The 19,081-nt window shown below is 38.3% G+C and overlaps 1 protein-coding gene across 6 annotated transcripts in view; it reads left to right on the top strand.

The window, feature by feature from the left end:
• Window positions 1-1,749: 1,749 nt before the first annotated feature.
• EPRS1 (glutamyl-prolyl-tRNA synthetase 1) overlaps window positions 1,750-19,081 on the top strand; it is a 39,180-nt gene continuing 21,848 nt past the window's right edge. For 3 of the 6 annotated variants that reach the window (XM_057398753.1, XM_057398751.1, XM_057398748.1), the window contains exons 1-13: window positions 1,750-1,869; window positions 4,272-4,356; window positions 7,450-7,549; window positions 9,423-9,579; window positions 10,466-10,605; window positions 11,248-11,342; window positions 12,461-12,587; window positions 13,162-13,354; window positions 13,941-14,112; window positions 15,073-15,306; window positions 16,684-16,768; window positions 17,100-17,159; window positions 17,459-17,479. In XM_057398753.1, coding sequence (XP_057254736.1) covers window positions 1,824-1,869; window positions 4,272-4,356; window positions 7,450-7,549; window positions 9,423-9,579; window positions 10,466-10,605; window positions 11,248-11,342; window positions 12,461-12,587; window positions 13,162-13,354; window positions 13,941-14,112; window positions 15,073-15,306; window positions 16,684-16,768; window positions 17,100-17,159; window positions 17,459-17,479 — 1,515 coding nt within the window. In that variant the 5' untranslated portion in view covers window positions 1,750-1,823. The remainder of the gene's footprint in view (window positions 1,870-4,271; window positions 4,357-7,449; window positions 7,550-9,422; window positions 9,580-10,465; window positions 10,606-11,247; window positions 11,343-12,460; window positions 12,588-13,161; window positions 13,355-13,940; window positions 14,113-15,072; window positions 15,307-16,683; window positions 16,769-17,099; window positions 17,160-17,458; window positions 17,480-19,081) is intronic. The other 3 variants (XM_057398754.1, XM_057398752.1, XM_057398749.1) reach the window with 1 other exon arrangement.

The raw sequence follows: 19,081 nt of genomic DNA, 5'->3' as shown, positions 1-19,081 counted from the left end.
CTCCTCAAGCTGAATTTAGGACTCTGGAGTATTTTGAACCAGTGGAGCCCCTGCATACTTTGTTTTCTTCACATTTTGTGACCCAAATCCTTCAGTGTGTACAAGTTGCTTCTTTCTCCTTTCATCACACATATTAGAGTCTTTAGATTACATCCTTTCCTCACAGTAGGGTAACACCAATGTGACTTCAGTGGCTTAAACCTGGCTTTATTTCCAGCAAGCATCTCTTGCTAGAGCATTCTCTGTCTCCCATGTTCATGCATGGAAAAGGATCTAAGGAAGTGCTTTCCTTAGTGAGGTCAGCTTATCATAACGTTTACAGATCAGTTAGCAAGATTACCACTTACTGCATTCTATTATCAGCCAGTCCATAATGCTATCATGACACTGGATTAAAGCTGCATATATATAGAAACAACACATGCATCTAATCCTTTCGTCTACAGCTTCACCTTTCTTCTCCTTTCTCAAGCTCATGACTAGTAAGAACATGCAACAGAAATTCAGCCTGCTTTAATTAGAGCCTTCACATTTTGCCCCATTATAAGTTTAATCATTCCACATACAAAATTAACATCATTTCACTACCTCAGTTATACATAATTCTTACCCCTACCTTCTGCAGGACTTTTGGATGTGCATGCTTTAGTATTCATATAAAAATCTGCATGTGAATTTGTAAAGCACATTGACACAAAACAGAGAAAAACTTGGACAACTCAAAGCCTGCTTAATAAACCTTTCCATAGAACATAAAAATACAAATCGCAGAACTCACTGTTAGCAATTTCATCTGTTTCTTTATCCTTATTTTCATCTGAAACTTGCTATATGCTTGAAAGTTTCCTTTGTATAAGCTTCTCTCTAATTCTGCTGTAATTTATTGCTCTGCTCCTTTACAGTTACCTTAGTAGGAGTAAAACACACAAAGCATACACCAGCTTCTACCTGATGTATAAAAATGCTTATGTATGGAACCGCTTTCCATACTTACACAAAGTGTAAAACTGCTAACACAGGCAAGCACTGAGGGAAGTTGGGATAAAAGCCAGCACATAAGACACAGTCATGCTCTGGCTATACCACTACACCCACTGCACAAAACAGCACCAGTTCACCAATCAAGCATTTGATAATGTCTCTAGCAGCACATGAGGTGCTATAATACCATCTATAAATTAGACGGGGGGGGGGGGGAACACTGCATTGTCCTTGCAACAATGTGAACTTGAGTCTGCATCCTGTGAAGAGAAAAATTGCTGACACAGCATTTTAGCAATTCATTCCAAGACTAGCTTGGGCCACACTGCAAAATCCACGTTTACGAGGAGCATAGCAAGTAAGAGTCTTAACTAAACAGACTGCTAAACCACCGCACCACATGCGTCGGTATACGTGCGCCGCTTGATCTACTTGTGTCATTACCGACAGAAAAACGACGGAAGCTCTCCGTACAGCCACCGCCACACATCTACCTCAGGTTTACGGTGAGCTCCTGCAAAGCTCTAGAGAAGCCTTTGCCTGAGCGAATCGGCAGCACCCAACCCTACAGAGGCCTACAACAAGGCGAGAGATGAGGCAGCCTCCACACAACACCCAGGCTTTCCACTCAACTCCAGCCTCCCCATCTCCTTCGGACTGACCCCACTATTAGAGAGGCCCAGATCAAACCCTCCCCGCCTCACACCCCGCCACCGGAAGTGGCTCCGCGCGGCCCCGCCCCTCGGCTGCGGGCGGGACCAGCCGGGCCGGCGCTTGTCTTGCTGGCGCGGCCGCGCGTCCCGCCTCAGCCTCTGCCGTGGTTCCGGCGTCGTGTCGGCGGGATGGCGACGCTGAGCCTCACCGTCAACGCGAGCAGCCCTCCGCTCGGTGAGTGCGGGGCGTACCCCGCTCCTCCCGCTGTGCTGGGTGGTGCTGTGGCGGCGTGCTGTCCCTTCGTGGGGTTGCTGTGTTGCATCATGCGCGTGGGGACGGGCGAGGGGGGGCCCTTGTTCGTCCTGCCCTCTGCGGCCCGGCTAGCCCGGGGCCGTGTGCCCCCTCCGGCCTCGGCAGCGGGGGAGACGGCTGATGTGCCTTAGGGTTTCGGGACGAGCCCGCCTTGCTGAGGTGGGGCGCAGGCCGGTGGTGTGACAGTCACGGCGCCGTCGGTCCCGCCGCTGCTTGAGGTGCTGAGGAGGCGCCGGCCGCGTGTCGTGCTCCGCAGCGCCCGCTCGGCCCCGGTCTGCAGGCACTGGGCAGGGCAGGTCCTGCCGCCCTCCGGCGGCTGCTCCACCGGGTTGCTTTGCACTTAGGCTAAAGAAACTGAGTCATAGGTGGACCCCTCAGGTGAGTTAGCGCGCTGAGGATGCGGTTTCAAGGCAGCCCGAATTCAGATTGTTCGTGAGCTCTGCCTAACTATGTTTCCTTGTCAGTTCTAACCTGCTGCTAAAATTTGGCTCGTCTGGGGAGCTAGCTCAGAGTTTCACTGCAAAATCTTGCTGTTTCACTTACTTCTTGCCCTTCGGTGTTATTTTGCCTTTACAAGCCTGAGAACCTCCTCCATTGTGCACAGCCTTTTATATGTCTTTCATACCTCTTTTCCATTCTAATTATTCAGAATATATTTTCTTCACATTCTTCATCTCAGTTTATTGATTTCTTTTTCACGCTGTTATTCCTAAATGCATTTCAGAGTTGAATACAACTTGTGTAGCTATTGTTTTAAGGTATAATATACGAGTTTTAAATAATGTTTCTCCTGATACTTATTTATAACAATTTGTTAGAAAAGATATGGTGCAATATGGGCTGATTAACACGGATTTAGGGAGGCTTTGGAGGATTCTTATCTCTTGATAACTGGTGAGTGGCACTAGAGATGTAATTCAGGAGATCACATAATTATTTTAGAACTATTACAGAGGAAACACTTCAGTAAACATTTGTATTGAGAAGACAAGCACACTCATCCTGCTCATTCCTGCTTTGTACTATTCATCTGCTGTGCACTGGGAAAAGTGTAGTCGCTTATGATGCTGTTAGTATTAATTGCATGGCTTGGTACTCATAATGCTTTTCATCTTCAAAGTATTTCCATGCGTGTTATTAAAATACTTGCACATCTTACAAACATATTGCGCAAGGGATGTCATCCTGACTTCTACAGGTAACTGATGGGGTGAAGAACCTTGACTTACTGTTGATAAAAGTTTAAGGATACAAGAAGGGTCTGCATCTGAGCAGAGGTGAGAGCTAGGGAATTCCTAGCTCCAGTGCTTTGTATTTAGGACAGCGTATTAATAGCTTGCATCATCTGCCTTGGGTAGTCTGGGTGTTGTTCTAGGGAAGATGAAGTGCACAGCACACTGTGAGCACTATAAAAGGTTAGATGCCTTTCACGACCTACAATATAGTCCTTTGGCTAGGTTAATTTAAGTAATACTTGCCTATGCAAAAACTTTCTGTCTTTGTGCATGCTTCTAAGCAAAGCAAAAGAACACAAGCTCCTTTACTTATGCTCAGTAAGCTGAATCTGGACCAGAGCCAATCCAGAAATACAGCCAAGTTAGCTCAGTGCTTTGTTTGAGCAACTGTGTCATGCTATAGATCATTGAGATCAGAGCAGGTTTGCATCAAGGCACTTTGAATATTAGCAGAGCTATCCAGTTGACAATGTAGCCTAAAAACTTCAAAAAAGTCTTTTATTTCCTATAGACCACCTCTTACTCTCCCTGCTGAACTGCTTACTCTGAAAACCCTGTATAAGTTTCCTGCACTTTTAGGTGGATAGGGTTTCTTCATTTTGAATGGCTAATCTTTTCATAAACATTAAATCAGGTTAAAAATAGTCTTGTCCTTGTTCAGAAAGTACTGGCATATTCAGTAATTGATCTCCTTTGATGCATATGTCAGGGCTAGGATGGAGTACATTACTATGCTGTTCAGTAATTTAAACCAGTTTGATTATGCTCCCCACCTATAGTGGGGGACAGCACTGATTTTTACAATACACTTAGGAAGCAAAATGTATTGCTGCTAACACTTGCTGAGCTCACTGCAGGTTACTGAATGCTGAACATTATCAATTTGAAGCTGTAAGGATTGCCAAGAGTAAGAAGCCTCTTGCATATGAGACTGAACATTAATTTCTTTCCTGGACAATCTTACTTGAAGGAGTCAGTTTGGTCACCTGGTCCTATTTAATAAGAAATGTAATTGTTTTATTGCTATGATGAAAGATATCTTTTCTGGAAGAAAGTTCAGTATCATTTTCTCATGTGTTATTTTTAAAGGAGCTCTGCTGACAGTGGAGCATGTGAAGAATGATGTTGAAATTGCAGTGGAAGAAGGCAAAGAAACCATCCTCTGTGTGTCTGAGTAAGTGACTTTGCATCTCTCCTTCCAGCTTTGGGTCAGCAATTTTAGAAATCACATGGTGTAACATTGACCGTAACCTTTACAGGTAGGAGGAAGAGAAGAATACAGTTCTGTTCATCACTGCATCACTGATGCCTCTTTGTAGCACAGGCGAAACATTTACAATATATTCCAAACTTGACCTTTATGGAAAAAGCTTTGGTATTTTTATTTGCATGCACTTATATGTAATCATTTATGCTGTACCAGTCACTTTATTATTTAGGTATTTGGCTTTTTGAGATGCCATGGTTTATCAAAAGCAAAGCCATTTTATGTTAGGCATAAAATGTTAGACTGGTATATCCAAGATTCCTTGGACGTTGTACATATGTGCTGCAATGGCTGTCAAAGGTTTATATGGCACTATTTTGGGCTCACTGCTGCATTTAAGTGAAGGCATGGTGTTATTTCAGAAAAGTGCTAATTCACTACACCATGCCATCCATTTGCATCCTGTAGAAAGAATTTTGGAAAGTGTTTTGGAAATCCATTGTCTCCTTCTAAAAATACTCTGCCATTGGAATAAATATTTTCAGATTGGGCACAAATGTTGGTTTTAGGATCTGAGTAGGATCATACATAGATCAGAAATGCAGGACTAATGCTGTTAATTTTGGGAAGCTGCATTGTCATCTTGCCTTCCATGAAGTAAAATACCTGGATAGCAAGAGGAGATGTATCTTAAGTAACATTGACCTATCAGTAGAAATCTCTGATGTCTAGTATCTCCAGTAAAGTACGTATTTTGACCCATAAACATTGCATTCCTAACTTAAAGTGTTGAAGCTATGATGAGTTTGCAATTAGTGATCATAAGTGTAAGCTTTTAATCATGATTGTCAGCAGTTCGGTTCTGTCAAAAAACAAACTTGCATTTTATGACCTATTTCAGTAGATGCATCATAAATTGGTATTCCTGAATATCTGTAGAATGGTTACAAGTGCAGCATGGTATTTTTATGTTGTGTTGCAGAGCTCTTGACCTGATCCTCATGAATTAACACTAAGCTTTTTTCACTGTCTTCTAACCTTAGGGGAAAGAGCTTGTCACTGTGTCCGTATTTCTGCAAAAAAGCAAAGTAGAAGATGATTCACAGTCTTCAGTCATAATGATTGTTTTACTGGTGCAGATATTGCTTTCTTAAATGCAGTATCTGGACATTGGACTTGAACTCTGTTTAAAATGTTAGACTTGAACTCAAATATGAGTTAATTCTTGCTGCAATAGCTGTTTTTATGTCTAGTGCTCTCGTTGAATTTGTGATTTTTTTATTTTTTTTTTTTTGATTGAAGCAAGAGAAATGTGGCAGATTATATTGGGACTCAGCTGCTACAGCATTAATAATTTCAGGGTGTGCTATGCATATGTGGAACACAACTTACATAATGATAATTAATCGGATATTTTTTAGTTGCATGAGATTTCACCCTGAAACAGTCTTAGTTTTGGTTTCATTTTCCTTTCACATTTTAGGCAGTGTGTGTGTAAATATACCAGAAGATAATACATGTACATGTACACTCTTGTGACATATGGGGATGACCTTGGAATAATACAGATTCATGAACTTGGATTTGAAATGTTATGTTATTAAATAATTTCATATTGCCATGTCTTCTTCCCGTTGTATTGCAGAAACAGGTATTTTAGCTGTAATGGAAGTTGTCAGAAATGTAAAGCAAAAGCTCCTCCTCTGCACTTTGGTAACGTGTGGTTAATATCTAGAATCATGGTTCCATTGGATGGAATTTTTTGTATTAGTGTCCTCTTATCCCTGGCGTTGAATTATGTTAAAGAAGTTATTCCAAACCTTAATATTGTATTAATTCTCTCTTGCTCGGTTGCACAATCATTAAAAAAATTGATTCTCTATTTTAAAGTCTGTTTAAAGTGTATATGTAACTTGAGAAGCATCAGCTGAACTCTTATCTCAGCTAATGCTTTTGCTAAATGGATTTCATGGCATCAATTCTGCTGAAACTGTCTTATTTTGGCATGACTTGAAATTCATTTGGGATGTTTTAGCCTCTGATTTTACTTTTTTTTTTTTTTTCCCCAGGAAAACATTAGTTCTAATGGCTTGAACAAGAGAGAACATTTCATTTGCAATTCTTCTAGGTTATATTTTGAAGTGCAGTTAAAATCTGGTGACAAACTTTTCACTAACTAGCTAAAACTTGGCTGTCAGCTAGTTCTCTGGAAAGTTGAGCACTAATTTGAGATTATGAATTTTATTTTAAAGGTTTTTTTTTAAGCTTTTGCTTTGGTAAATCTTAATGAAAATGTTCCTATTTATCTTAGATTAATTTGAAGCTAGATTTCTATCAGTCTGCAGTCTTTGTAATGCTGTATGTGAGGTAGAAAAGGGAGATTAGAACACAGAAAATAGTATACTCTTTGGAGGTCCTTCTGCTTCCAGATCTATTGAGAAGGAAAAAAAAAAATCAAAGTAGTCTGTTATCTAGAGAAGACTGAGTAAGAAACAAATACAGACAGCCAAGTTTCTTCAGCAGGGGATAGTCTCTGTGAAGTGTGAATTGAGTGAAGTGAGTAACAAAGTAATAGGTTTTTTTGTCCTGATAATAGCCCTTAAACCCTTTGTGGAAACCTCTTGTTTCGTCTATAGATTCTTGAGGAACTCTTCAAAGTTATCCTTCTTGTGTGAAAAGAAAACAAATATTGATCTAACTCCATATGTTCTGGAAAATATATAGCTCAGGGGAAAATATGTAGCTCAGGTTGTACTTGGGCATTCTGTCAGATGTGGAGAGTGTGTTTTATTCTTTGAAAGAGTAATCAGTTTTTTTCCTTTAATTTCTGTTTATCTAAAAAATTGCTTTATGTTTAGAAGGTTATTGTTCCATCTGGTGGTAAAAAAGCAAGGACTGGTGCATTTGCTAGATACTTTTTTTTTTCTGGTGACCTAGTACCTGTTGGTTCACCCAGAAACTATTTTGCTTTGCTTTACACATGTTTCAACTATGTGCAATTAAACTTGAACTGGAGGTAGTAATTTAACATACCTTTATCTTGCCTCTTTCTTTTTTTAGTCAGGTTTCATTTACTGATGTGAATTCAATAGCTCGTTACCTGGCTAGAGTTGCTGGTTCTGCTGGGTTGTACGGCTCAAATCTGTTGGAACACACTGAGGTGAGACGGAATTGTGCCTGTTTTTGTTTTTTTTTTTTTCTTTTTATCCTCCTTTGGTCTGTGAGCAAAGTTTTTGGTTTCTTTGTTTTGTTTCTGTTCTGGAACTTGTATGTATTGTTCTTCATTTTATTGTTAGACTGAGGTTCCAACTGTGTGCGACACTGAGGATTTTGTTTTCTTAAGCTTGCTGCTTCTTGTAAAGAAGAATTGTAAATCTGAGCTTTGAAAGGGTTGCCCTTATCCTGCCCCTACAACCACAACTCTGAACCTGACAGTTTAATAACAAAATAATTCAGGCTGGAATGGGAACATTTACAATGTTCCGTCTTCCCTTTCCTCAGCTCTCATCATCATCATCTTCATCAGTTGCTACTTTGTAACACTTCAGTGTAACACCAAGGAACAATATATGATACTGAAATGCTGAATTAGTTTTTACTGTGGACAAAACCCAGTCCCCAATTTCATTCAGTGAAATGTGTCAGGACATTGCCACATAGATGGAATGTTCCCTTGTGTGAAGTCCTGTATTCCATAGTGCTTCCCTCCTGGTGCCATGAGAGCACCACAGTTTTTGTGCTAGAGAGAGATCTTTTCTATATTCCTCGCTAACACAGATTACAAGAAGTTATTAGGAACTATGGGTATTATATGAAATGAGAGAAAATTCCTCTGGAGTCCAGCTCAGAATAATTGTGCTAAATTTTGAGTTGGTTGCTGAAGCTAGCACATAAATTGAAATTTATTTCCTGTGAAATATGGGGAGGGACTGAAGGACTTGATTCTGCTCTTTTCCACAGCTACTTGAAGCTAGTAGTAATCACGCTTCAACCCTTATAGCTTTTTTTAAGAGAAGTGTTTTCTTAGTCTGTTGTCTTAGTATATTGCTCGTAAGGCATTTGAAAAGTTGTAGGCTATCTTGAGGCTATTTAAACTCTCTGACCAAAGCCCTTGTTTTTAAGTTAAGCTGAGACCTCTGCAAACACTCTTTCAAGATTGATATTTTAATAAAATACTACTTTTCACTTCCGCGTCTTTCAAAAATAATGTTGTGCTTTGAGAAGTACAGTGACAACTGCACTTGTAGTACAAATGTTGTGAAGCATAACTGCAAATGACTGAACTGAATTCTGTGGTGGTGTAATTACATCTGTGCCTGCCACGTCAGCTCAAATATTGGAAGGATTCCTGATGCAGTTTACAGAACACTTGCACAGGAAATAAGGACAGAGGACTGGAAGAGAAACTTGGTCTCTTACAGGATTGAGGGATTCAGTTTATAGACAGGGCTACATTATTAACCAAGGGCCTGATTAGTGTGGGTTTTCTTTATGTGCCAAAATGTATTTTTTTCTTTTTTATGGGAGAGCACAGTTTTGTGGGAGAGGAGGGAGGGATTTCATTTCTTCAAATCTTAAAGGAGATGAGGCAGGGAAGATAGGGACTGAGGTGAAAATGGCATACTTATCCTGTAGTAGTACCAGGAAGTTCAAGTAGGTCACAAATGTGGCAACTAAATATTTGAAGGATAATGATAAATATTATGGACTGTGTGTGATAAATAAGTATGTTAGAACTGCTGATTATTTTTACCAGTGGGAATAGCTTTAGTGAAGTCAGTATTTTCTGAAGTTTGAATACAACCTCAAGGAATAAAATTAATCGGTTAATATAGTACTGGATGAATGTTTCAGTATATTTTATTTTAAGTGCTCTTTAAGTATATATTATGATTATTGTCCAATACTTAATGCTTATATTCCAGTTAATATTTTCTGTTCAGCTGATAAATGAATTGTTTATTACTTCATTTCTTTAACAAGCTTTCTTATCCCATTAGTAACTTTGACTGTCTTTTGTCCCTTAAAACTAGATTGACCATTGGCTGGAGTTCAGTGCTACGAAGTTAGTTGCTGCCAAACAGTTTCCTTCAGCAGTCCAAGAGCTCAACCACTCTCTGTCTCTAAGAACGTACTTGGTCGGAAACTCTCTGAGTCTTGCAGATCTGTGTGTGTGGGCTGTACTAAAAGGTATCAGTAAGATTGTCTTTTTATTACCTGGTGCCTAAATGTGAAAATTTGCTATGGCTCGAAATTTTGGATTAAAAGTTTAAATTATCTTGTAATGCAGAGTAAAATTACATACAGACTTTTCAATGACTTTATTTTTAGTAGAGAAAGTTTCTTTGGTGTTTAGTTTGAGTTATTGAAAGAGGTATATATTACTCTGCGAAGTACCCTTCAGAGGTTAAAAGAACCTTTATGATCTGTTTTTATGGCTTTTCTTTTTATATTCTTAGATGTATGTCTAAAGTTGATAGGTGTCAGTCTACCAGTCAGCATAACCAAATGCCTTGTGGAAGGAAAAGGCATACTCGAGATTAAAAGGTATTTTTTTCCAAAGTTGCTGCTCTTGAGTGAATCTGAAGGGAGTGTATTTTATATTTTTTCCAATCATAATCTTCCTAATGAAGTTGTGTTCCTTGAAAATTAGACTGTGGGAATACAGCCCCTCAGAAATAAAGGGTAGTATTGATATATGCTTCATTTCTGCTAATGCTTAGAAAGCATCCACTGTAGACAAAGTAGAGGGATATCCTGTATTTCTCTCTTGGAATAAAAAGTTATGAATTTGGAGGTGAATGGTGCAAAGAAAAATGTTATGTTCCCCAGTCATGTGTCCCCGTCCCCCTTACGCTTTGATGAATCCAAGAAAGGATGCAGCATGGTTTGGGGTTGGAGGGAGTTTGTTTAATTTGCTTTAGCATTACTTATGTCCCCATGAGTATGTCTTTTCAGAAGACAGGGTAAGTAGATTTTTTTTTTAGAAATAATAAATTTTTCTTGGTCATAAACTGCTCTCAGTAATCATTTCATATTCATAATTTAATAGCTTGGCAAATTTTTTTTCTAACAGGTAATAACGTATGGCAAGAGCAATTACAGCAAAACAAAGCTCCTGTCCATGCAAAACGATGGTATGGCTTTCTTGAGGCACAGCATGCTTTTCAGGCAGTAGAAGCCAAGTGGGCTTCTGATACACCACAGGTTAAAATGGTAAGATGTGCTGTCTCTGAAGGGAGTAGCTTTATTTGTGTGAATACACTATTAGACAAATTGTTTTATTAAGTTGGAGAATTAAAAGGAATCAGTTGTACAGTAAATTACATTATTGTAAACTTTTGTTTAAAGATAAATCTGTCCCTTTCATATTTAGAAAGGGATGAGTGGTGTAGTCCAGCGCTTGCATGGAATCATGTTAAAATGGCACCTCTTAATCAGCAGTGCTCTTTAGTTATATTGTTTGCTTTTTCTTAAGAGGATTTTGAGATCCCGATAGACCTGCAAAGATTGCAGTCTTTGGTTGATAGAACTTGTTGATTGCATTCAGGTTAAGAACACCAAGATAAAAACCTTGGCTAGCAACTCTTTTCTTCTGTGGAATAAATTAAAGAACTTGGTGGGACTTCTCAGTCCTGGATCAAATTTGAAAACAGTAACTTAAAACTCCAGAATCAATCTTGTTTTAATGGACTAAGAGTAATGTGAAAGTTACGAAGAGATGAATTTGGGGTCTGACGTAGCAGCCTTTTGTTGTCTGGTTTGAAAGGATACGTTGCTGCAGAAGCTGTTATCTAGAGCTTTATATCTGATTATACAGCTAATGTGATCTGTAATTATGTCTCTTTAATTTTTAAGGCAACGGAAAAGAAAGCCGATATTGGAAAGTTTGTTGAACTTCCTGGTGCAGAGATGGGAAAGGTCATTGTAAGGTTTCCTCCTGAAGCAAGCGGGTAAGAAACAAATACTTAGAGGAGATTCTTTTTATGTTTTTCTTTCAGAAACCCCCCCAAAAATGTGTTTTGATGAGGATGTTAATTAGCTTATCAGACAAGACTTTTAAGCCAAAAGGGTATTTAAAGCTTTGTCTATATGTATTTTAGGGGTTGGGTGAAAGGACTCGTAGTGCTTCTCAAGGAAGCTTAGATTTGAGAAGGGAAATATGCAGGGATGGGATAGCCTTGCTTTGGGAAGCTTCACACCAGATGTGTAATTGAGGCCTTTGGCTCAGGGGTCCAGACTGTGCGCAGTCCTAAAACACAGACTCCTTAAAGACTTAGAGTGGAGATCTGAGAACCAATTTAATAAATGTAATTTTCAGCTAGCTTTTACTTTTCTGTTTCTTTTTAGAATTGCATGATGAGCTGTAAGATTTCCATGATTTGCATTTCTTTATTAAACTGGCTGTTCAGCATTGTCACTGCTGTACTAATGTCTCTTACTCTATTAGTCCAGTATAAGCTATTGCTCAAAAAATAAGTTATATATTATGCGCATGTATGTGTATAACACATATTGTTCTCATGTTACATTAGTTGCTTTTAGTGTCTTAATTCTGGTATTTTATTTAAAACACTGTTGCTAAAGGACACATATTTGAAACTTCTTTTGGAAGTGATTTTCATTTGTGGATTTGTTTTTTTTATATGTAGTTTAAATTGACGGTAGCTTTTAGCGTATGTTAAAAATACACAGTAACCACCATTTCAGAAAATTCCTCTCTTCTGAATGTGGTGGCTTCAGATTGTCTGGTAGCTACTACTGGGGATCATCAACAGTTGGTTTAAGTTAGCCTGTAAAACTGAAGATAATTGTAGTCCTATCTTTATATCCGTAGTGACACCCTAATATACAGATTTAAGTATTTTTAACAGCTACTGAATTTATGGTAGAAAAACACAATCTACTTTCATAAATGCATAGTATTTGCACAAATATCCTGGGTTGATTTTTTTTTTTTTTTTTTTGTTAGACTTGGGTATTGCTTTCCATTCATTCCCCTTCCATCCCTAAAAAGAAGTCTACCTAAGGAAGTGCTGGTGTACATACTTACTTTTTATTTCCTTTTTAGGTATCTGCATATTGGTCATGCCAAAGCTGCTCTGCTGAATCAGCACTACCAGGTTAACTTTAAAGGCAAGCTTATTATGAGATTTGATGACACGAATCCAGAAAAAGAGAAAGAAGACTTTGAAAAGGTACGGTAAAAGAGCAGGGAAATCCATTCACTATATAGCTAATTCAGAGGTAAATGACAATCAGGTCTGCTCTTCCACACTTTTTTTGTACTAGACTTACAGTATCAATATTGCACTTAAGTCTAACACTTGGAAGAAATTTCCATCATCTTCACCTTTAAAGCTTAAAGCTCTTTTACTGGTAGCTTATTTCTTCTCTTTCTCAATATTTATTTTACAGTATGTAGATACACAGTTCTTGCAGTACACTGTTGTTTTCATTCTATAAATACTACTTAGCTGTAACAAGTAATTTGTTTAAGCTTTCATCTCATTTTCTTGTCCTACCTCTTTCTTAAAGTTACTTAAGTCTAATCTCATAATTTTAAAGTCTGATCTCATATAATTACAGCCTGTGAATGAATGAATGATAAATCCCTGCCTCTGTTTTCTTTCATGCATGTCATGTTATTCTTGTGGCTTATCCTTCCTGGACAATAGAGCATTAAAAACACCACATCTGGCCTGAAGAGGATAGAAGTTTAAGAGAACTAGCTTTCCTGAATATTACTGTATACAATTTCACACTTTGCAGGTTATTCTCGAAGATGTTGCAATGCTGCACATCAAACCAGATCAATTTACATATACCTCAGATCATTTTGAAACAATAATGAAATATGCTGAGAAGCTTATTCAAGAAGGGAAGGCATATGTGGATGATACTCCTGCAGAACAAATGAAAGCAGAACGTGAGCAAAGAGTGGAATCTAAACACAGAAATAACTGTACGATATTTTAAGCTTCTCTCTTCTTATCTTTTTAATTTTGGCATCAAAACTTGATTCATGTTAGATGTAAGGAAGAAACTCTATACTGTGAGGGTGGTGAGGCACTGGAACAGGTTGCGCAAAGAAGTGGTAAATGCGCTATCCCTGGCAGTGTTCAAGGCCAGGTTGGACAGAGCCTTGGGTGACATGATCTGGGGTGGGGAGTCCGTTTCCATGTAGGGGGGTTGGAACTAGATGATCTTAAGGTCCTTTCCAACCCTAACTGTTCTATGATTCTGTGATTTTTATTAACAAAAATGGTTGGGATGATTAATTGCGTATCTCTAAGGTCCTTATAGGAGGTTAGAAATGTTTAGTGCTTTGTTCTTCAAGGCTGGAATAAGTGTATTTAGACAGTTGCAGTAAACTTGTGTATGTATGATTCATCACCACTTTTAAAACAATTCTAAATGTAAAATGTGTGAAAATGAACTCTAGTGTCTAAAGAGGGGATGACACTGCTTTTCATTACTGCAGTAATGAAACGTGGTTCTGTCTCAACTTCATAATACCTTAGAAAAGAAATTATTTTTATTGTTCTTAGGTGTTAATAAGAACCTACAAATGTGGGAAGAAATGAAAAAGGGAACAGAATATGGACAAACTTGTTGTCTACGAGCAAAAATAGATATGAGTAGTAACAATGGATGTATGAGGGATCCAACTCTTTATCGTTGTAAAAACCAGCCTCACCCACGTACTGGAAGTACCTACAAGTATGTCTGCTCCCTCCTTGTGTGGGCTGTAATTTTTGCTCTTTCCCTTTGTAACATTCTTCTAATAGTTGTAACCTGTTAGAATTTTTTTAGTCAGAATGTGTGATGAGTCCCTTGACTTCCTGAAGCTGGCCTTTTAAAAGCTGTGAGCTGAGCTGGCCAACTTGGTCAGCAGTGAATATTATTTCAGTTTTGGTCCATAAATACACTTTGTATGTTGGTGAAGAGCTCCGAGTCAAAGCATGCGTTGAGACTTAATGGGTTTTGGACAGCAAAGGTATTTGTTTTAGCTCATGGAGCTTAACTAGAACCATGGGAATTTTACACTGCTACAGTCTTGTATTGCTACAATATATTGATGTACTTACCTGAATGGCTGCTTCCATTTTTACAGCAACTGCTGTCTTTGTGCAGAATGAAGTATTACTACATTGTGCATTGAAGTAACCCAGTTGTTCAAGACTATGGTTCAGTGCTTATTTGAAACCTCTGTTTCCAGCCAACACCTCCCTTTTTGGAAACATTAATGTGTGTATAATAGTAAAGCTCTGTCTGTGGATAGAGGTTTGGCTTTAAACATGAAAGCTTTGCTCATTATTCAGTGAACTGATAATTCTTTTCGATATTTAAGAAAAAAAAAAAGGAAACCCCTTAAGTCAGGAATTCATATATTTGAAAGGAGCAATAGCAGTGTAGGACTTTTTTTAGTCTTGAATATTAAGGCTATGATCAGTTGAAGGCTTGCTTTGTTTTAAAAATCTTTTAAAATAGAGCCCTCTGGCTCTTTTTGTGGTTAGTTTGTTGTGTTTATGCTGGTTTAGTCTTGATGTAGAAGTTTTCAGGATCACAGATTATAAACATTTCTAATATATAAATAAGAATTAAGTTTAGTTTAAATGTTTGCATGCTAGACAAGTGTTTTGTTCTTGTACCCTGCTAATTAAAGTATTTTCTTCTCAGGGTTTATCCCACATATGACTTTGCCTGCCCCATTGTTGACAGTATTGAAGGGGTCACACATGCATTGAGAACAACTGAATACCATGACAGAGATGAACAATTCTACTGGATCATTGAGGCACTGGGCATAAGGAAGCCATATATATGGGAATACAGCCGGCTAAACCTCAACAACACTGTGCTCTCTAAGAGAAAGCTTACATGGTTTGTCAACGAAGGGCTTGTGGATGGATGGTACGTTACATGGTTGTAGTTCAGCTTTGTTCTTTAAAGTATTTGTGGCTGATGCACATTCTCTGTTTTGGACAATACTTAGACATGAAAGCAACAAGAATTGAGTATGTGAACAATATTTAAGAAGATAGAATAATTACAGTGGCTTCTGCCTGTACGCTATGGCTGTTTACTGTTCTTCAGTAACTGTGTACATAAATATTTGTATCCTGTAATAAGCATGAGATAGCTTATTTTTGGACTCTGGCTCTTCCTATGGGTGCTACTTAACACATTTTCCACTCTGAGTCATCAGATGCATTCCTGAGCAATGCCAGAAGAGGGCCTGAATTGAACAACTTCTGGTCCTATCCATCTAGTCAAATCTGTTCTGCTACTTCCCTCCTGACTGCCCTCCCCAACTTCTTTCTGTTCTTTTCATGGTAACTGCATTTCTGTAGATAGTGCTCAGTAGCTTAGTAACCTAAGCATTTTCCTAGATAAGGTGAGCCTTGCGTTTACACTTCTGCAAGTAGTTTGAAGTCTAGAGAGGCTCCTTTGTTCATTCCCACTGTGGGGGCCCACCATCTGAAGTCCTCTACTCATGGGTGAGGAGTCTGAAGAAATCCATGAATAACGCTAAGTCAGACAGCGGCTTGTAGTGTTTTTCCTGAGCTGGTTCTAGGTGATTCTGTACTCAGCCTATGGGAACATCATTTTATGCAATTTCCTAGACCGCTTGCTTATTTTGATTAGATGTGCCAAGTGTGCTTTTTCTGTTGGTTTTATTTTTCAGCTGTGTTGGGAGTATTTGTGGTGTAGCTGGTCTTAGGATGACCTCTCCTTCCCTAAACCTCTCTGTTAGGTCCTCACCAAGGTTTGACTTGTGTTCTCACCAGCACATATTTTATATTTCAGATAGGGCCTTTTTATTTGTTGCATGAGAAAATAAAATTGTATAATTCTATCACTTATGTCATTGAGAGATAGCATTGTCATGTCACTCATCTCTTTCTGGTTTCTCTTGAGCAAGAAAGAAGCCTTTTGTTTCAGGCTTCTTTATTCAGGTGCCATTGGAAGGGAAGTAATGTGATAGAACACAATTTTTGCTTTGCCAGTTTTTGAGAAACTTAAGATTGAATAGATACAGGAAAAGAGCCACTTCACTGAGGGTTGGCTTCCCTCCCTGAGGTGAAGTAGAAGAGAACCTGCACTGTACATTTTGTATGGATAAGAGCTCAGTCTTTTCAGTTAGGTCTTCTCATTTAGGTCTTAATTCACACAAGCAAAATACACTGAAGCTGTGTGTTCTACTTGTGGCATTATTAGTGAAGTTTTTGATCAGTGTAAATAATGGGTAAAACTCAACACTTGACACTAATGAAATGTCTTTACTAGGGATGACCCAAGATTTCCCACTGTGCGTGGTGTCCTAAGAAGAGGCATGACAGTTGAAGGGCTAAAACAATTTATTGCTGCTCAGGTGGGTGTTTACTTTGATTCTTCAAATCTCACTTGGTAAGGACAAGTTTTTGTGAAGCTTTAAAGTACTTGTCACTGGGAGGTTTCTTTTTTTAAGGGTGCTTTCATGTGTACTGCTTCAACAGTATTAACACCTCTGAGGAGGTCCTGGTGAAATGGGGTAGCAGGTTTCTTACTTTTCAAAGTGTTTATTTTGCAAGCTAAAGCTGTCCTTCTAAACTCTTGATGAAGGCAAAATGTAGAGGGCTTGTAGTCTTTAAAGAGCTTTGTGTTAAATAAGTCTAAGAGCTCTAATATTTGTATTAATGTATTTTGTTCTGTCTTTTCCCCAGGGCTCCTCTAGATCTGTTGTGAATATGGAGTGGGATAAAATTTGGTCCTTTAATAAAAAGGTATGTGCTCACTTGAATTTGATGCTACTCCTGACACCCTCTTTCTGGGATATGTAGAGAATCCAGCGTTCATTAAAGTGCTTATTACAACAAGTAGCAGTTGCAATATGTTGCATCATTTGGCACACTTTCAGGAAAATGGAATGTCCCGTCCCCCCTCTTTGTAACCTGAACTAGCACTAATCCTATTGATTCTCCTACACCAATACTGACTTGCCTTATTTAGTAGTACGGGGAAAGATAATGATATTTGCTGTAAATCTGATCTGAAAACTGCATTTCATTTTTCTGCTTTCAAGCTGCGAGCTATCTGTAAGAAGGTATTACGTAACGCTTTTTACCTTAGCATATAGCTTACAGTGCTGTAAGCATTACATAGCATAAGCTATCATTTTGCAGCTTCCATAGCACAGTCACATTTGCTTATATAACAGGAGCTCTACAAACTCACCGAAAATGCATTATTCCTAGTTTCAAAAGGCTGCCCATTTCTGGTTTGGCTTATTTGTTAACTTCAACACAAATATCCCTCAATTGGATTCACGTTGGCCGCTTTTCCTTTCTGTGGCAAAAGGACGATGCGCTGCGGAGATAAAGCCAGCACTGCTGATGTTTCTGACTGAATGTCAAATAAGGAATATTGCATCTTGACATGGTTAGTTGCTTTTTGGCAGCAGATGCTTGGACACTATAATAAGGCGAAGTGTTACAATGCTGATGGCATATTTTGTGCGATTGTGGAAACACCTGTTATTTTGCATTGGGATTCCTGCTTGGTTTCGCTTAGATACTACCCAGATCTGTTCATTTAAGTAGTTTTTGCTTGTCTAGCATGTGTCTTTGTATTTATTCATGTCTTTTGCATTTGGTCTACTACATGCACAAAGGTTTATTAATTGGTTCTTTCTGTTGCTGCATAAATATATTTATGACTAAGAATCAGATTTTTGGGGAAATGCACAATGGATTGTCGGGGCTCATTTTTTTAATTGTCTTTTAAATTGAGCTTCTTGGACTCAATTCCTTGGACAGCACTAAATTTATTAGCCAGCTTTATTTACATGTATCTCTGTAGATGGTTTGCAATCTGTAACACGTGCAAAAACGGTTGCACAAAGGCAGTTCTGAGCTCCAGGGCTTCTGAGCTCTTACTTTATACGTTATCCTGTAATTATACTACTGATTTTTTTTTTTTAACACCTGTCATCTGAGGAAGGATTTGAGTTTTAATAAGTAGAACCTGGTAATAACACTGTAAAATTCACTTATTTAATTATCAAAATTACTATTATTAAACCACATAATACACCTCGATTTTTGAGATACGTACACAAGTCTTTTTTTAAAGCGTGCACATGACATTTGGAAGTCTGTTTTCAATGACTATGAACTTGCAAATGTGTGACATCTTAAAAAGTATGTCATCGTATCTCCTTATTTGCTAGTGTCAAGAATTAGATGCTAAATGCTTTTTCTTTCTAAAATTTCCATGTAGCTTTTCACTCTAAGCAGGAATAAACTAAGGAAGGGAAAAAAAAAGTCACTTAATATAAGCAGATGTTTTCCTTTGTGTTAGTTTTCCAGTTGAACTGATACATCTCGGAAATTCCTTTGACCTAAACAACTGTTTTAATTGAATCATCTTTTGAAGTGCCTCTGAACAGTCTGGCAAGCCAGTATTTCAAGTATGAAAAATGCCGTGAAAAACTTGTCAGTTAAGTTTGAAAAAGGGCAATGAAAATACAGGATAAAATAAATAAAATACGGGATAAAAAAAAAATATCTTTTTCTTGCCAAACTCATGCTGTAGAAATCCTGATAAAGTCAATGTTATGGTGTTGCCTTATTATAGTATCTAATGTGTCTTGTGTTAAAATTGCAGACTTAATTGGTGCTTTCTGTGTAGCCAGGTCTGTCCCTGA

The sequence above is a fragment of the Pezoporus wallicus genome, unplaced genomic scaffold (genome assembly GCF_028554395.1).
Source record: "Pezoporus wallicus isolate ANWC-B61680 ecotype Strahan unplaced genomic scaffold, APGP_CSIRO_Pwel_v1 contig_5231, whole genome shotgun sequence".
NCBI lineage: Eukaryota > Metazoa > Chordata > Aves > Psittaciformes > Psittacidae > Pezoporus > Pezoporus wallicus.
The sequence above is the reverse complement of the archived record's forward strand: the minus strand, read 5'-3'. Positions and strand labels throughout refer to the sequence as shown.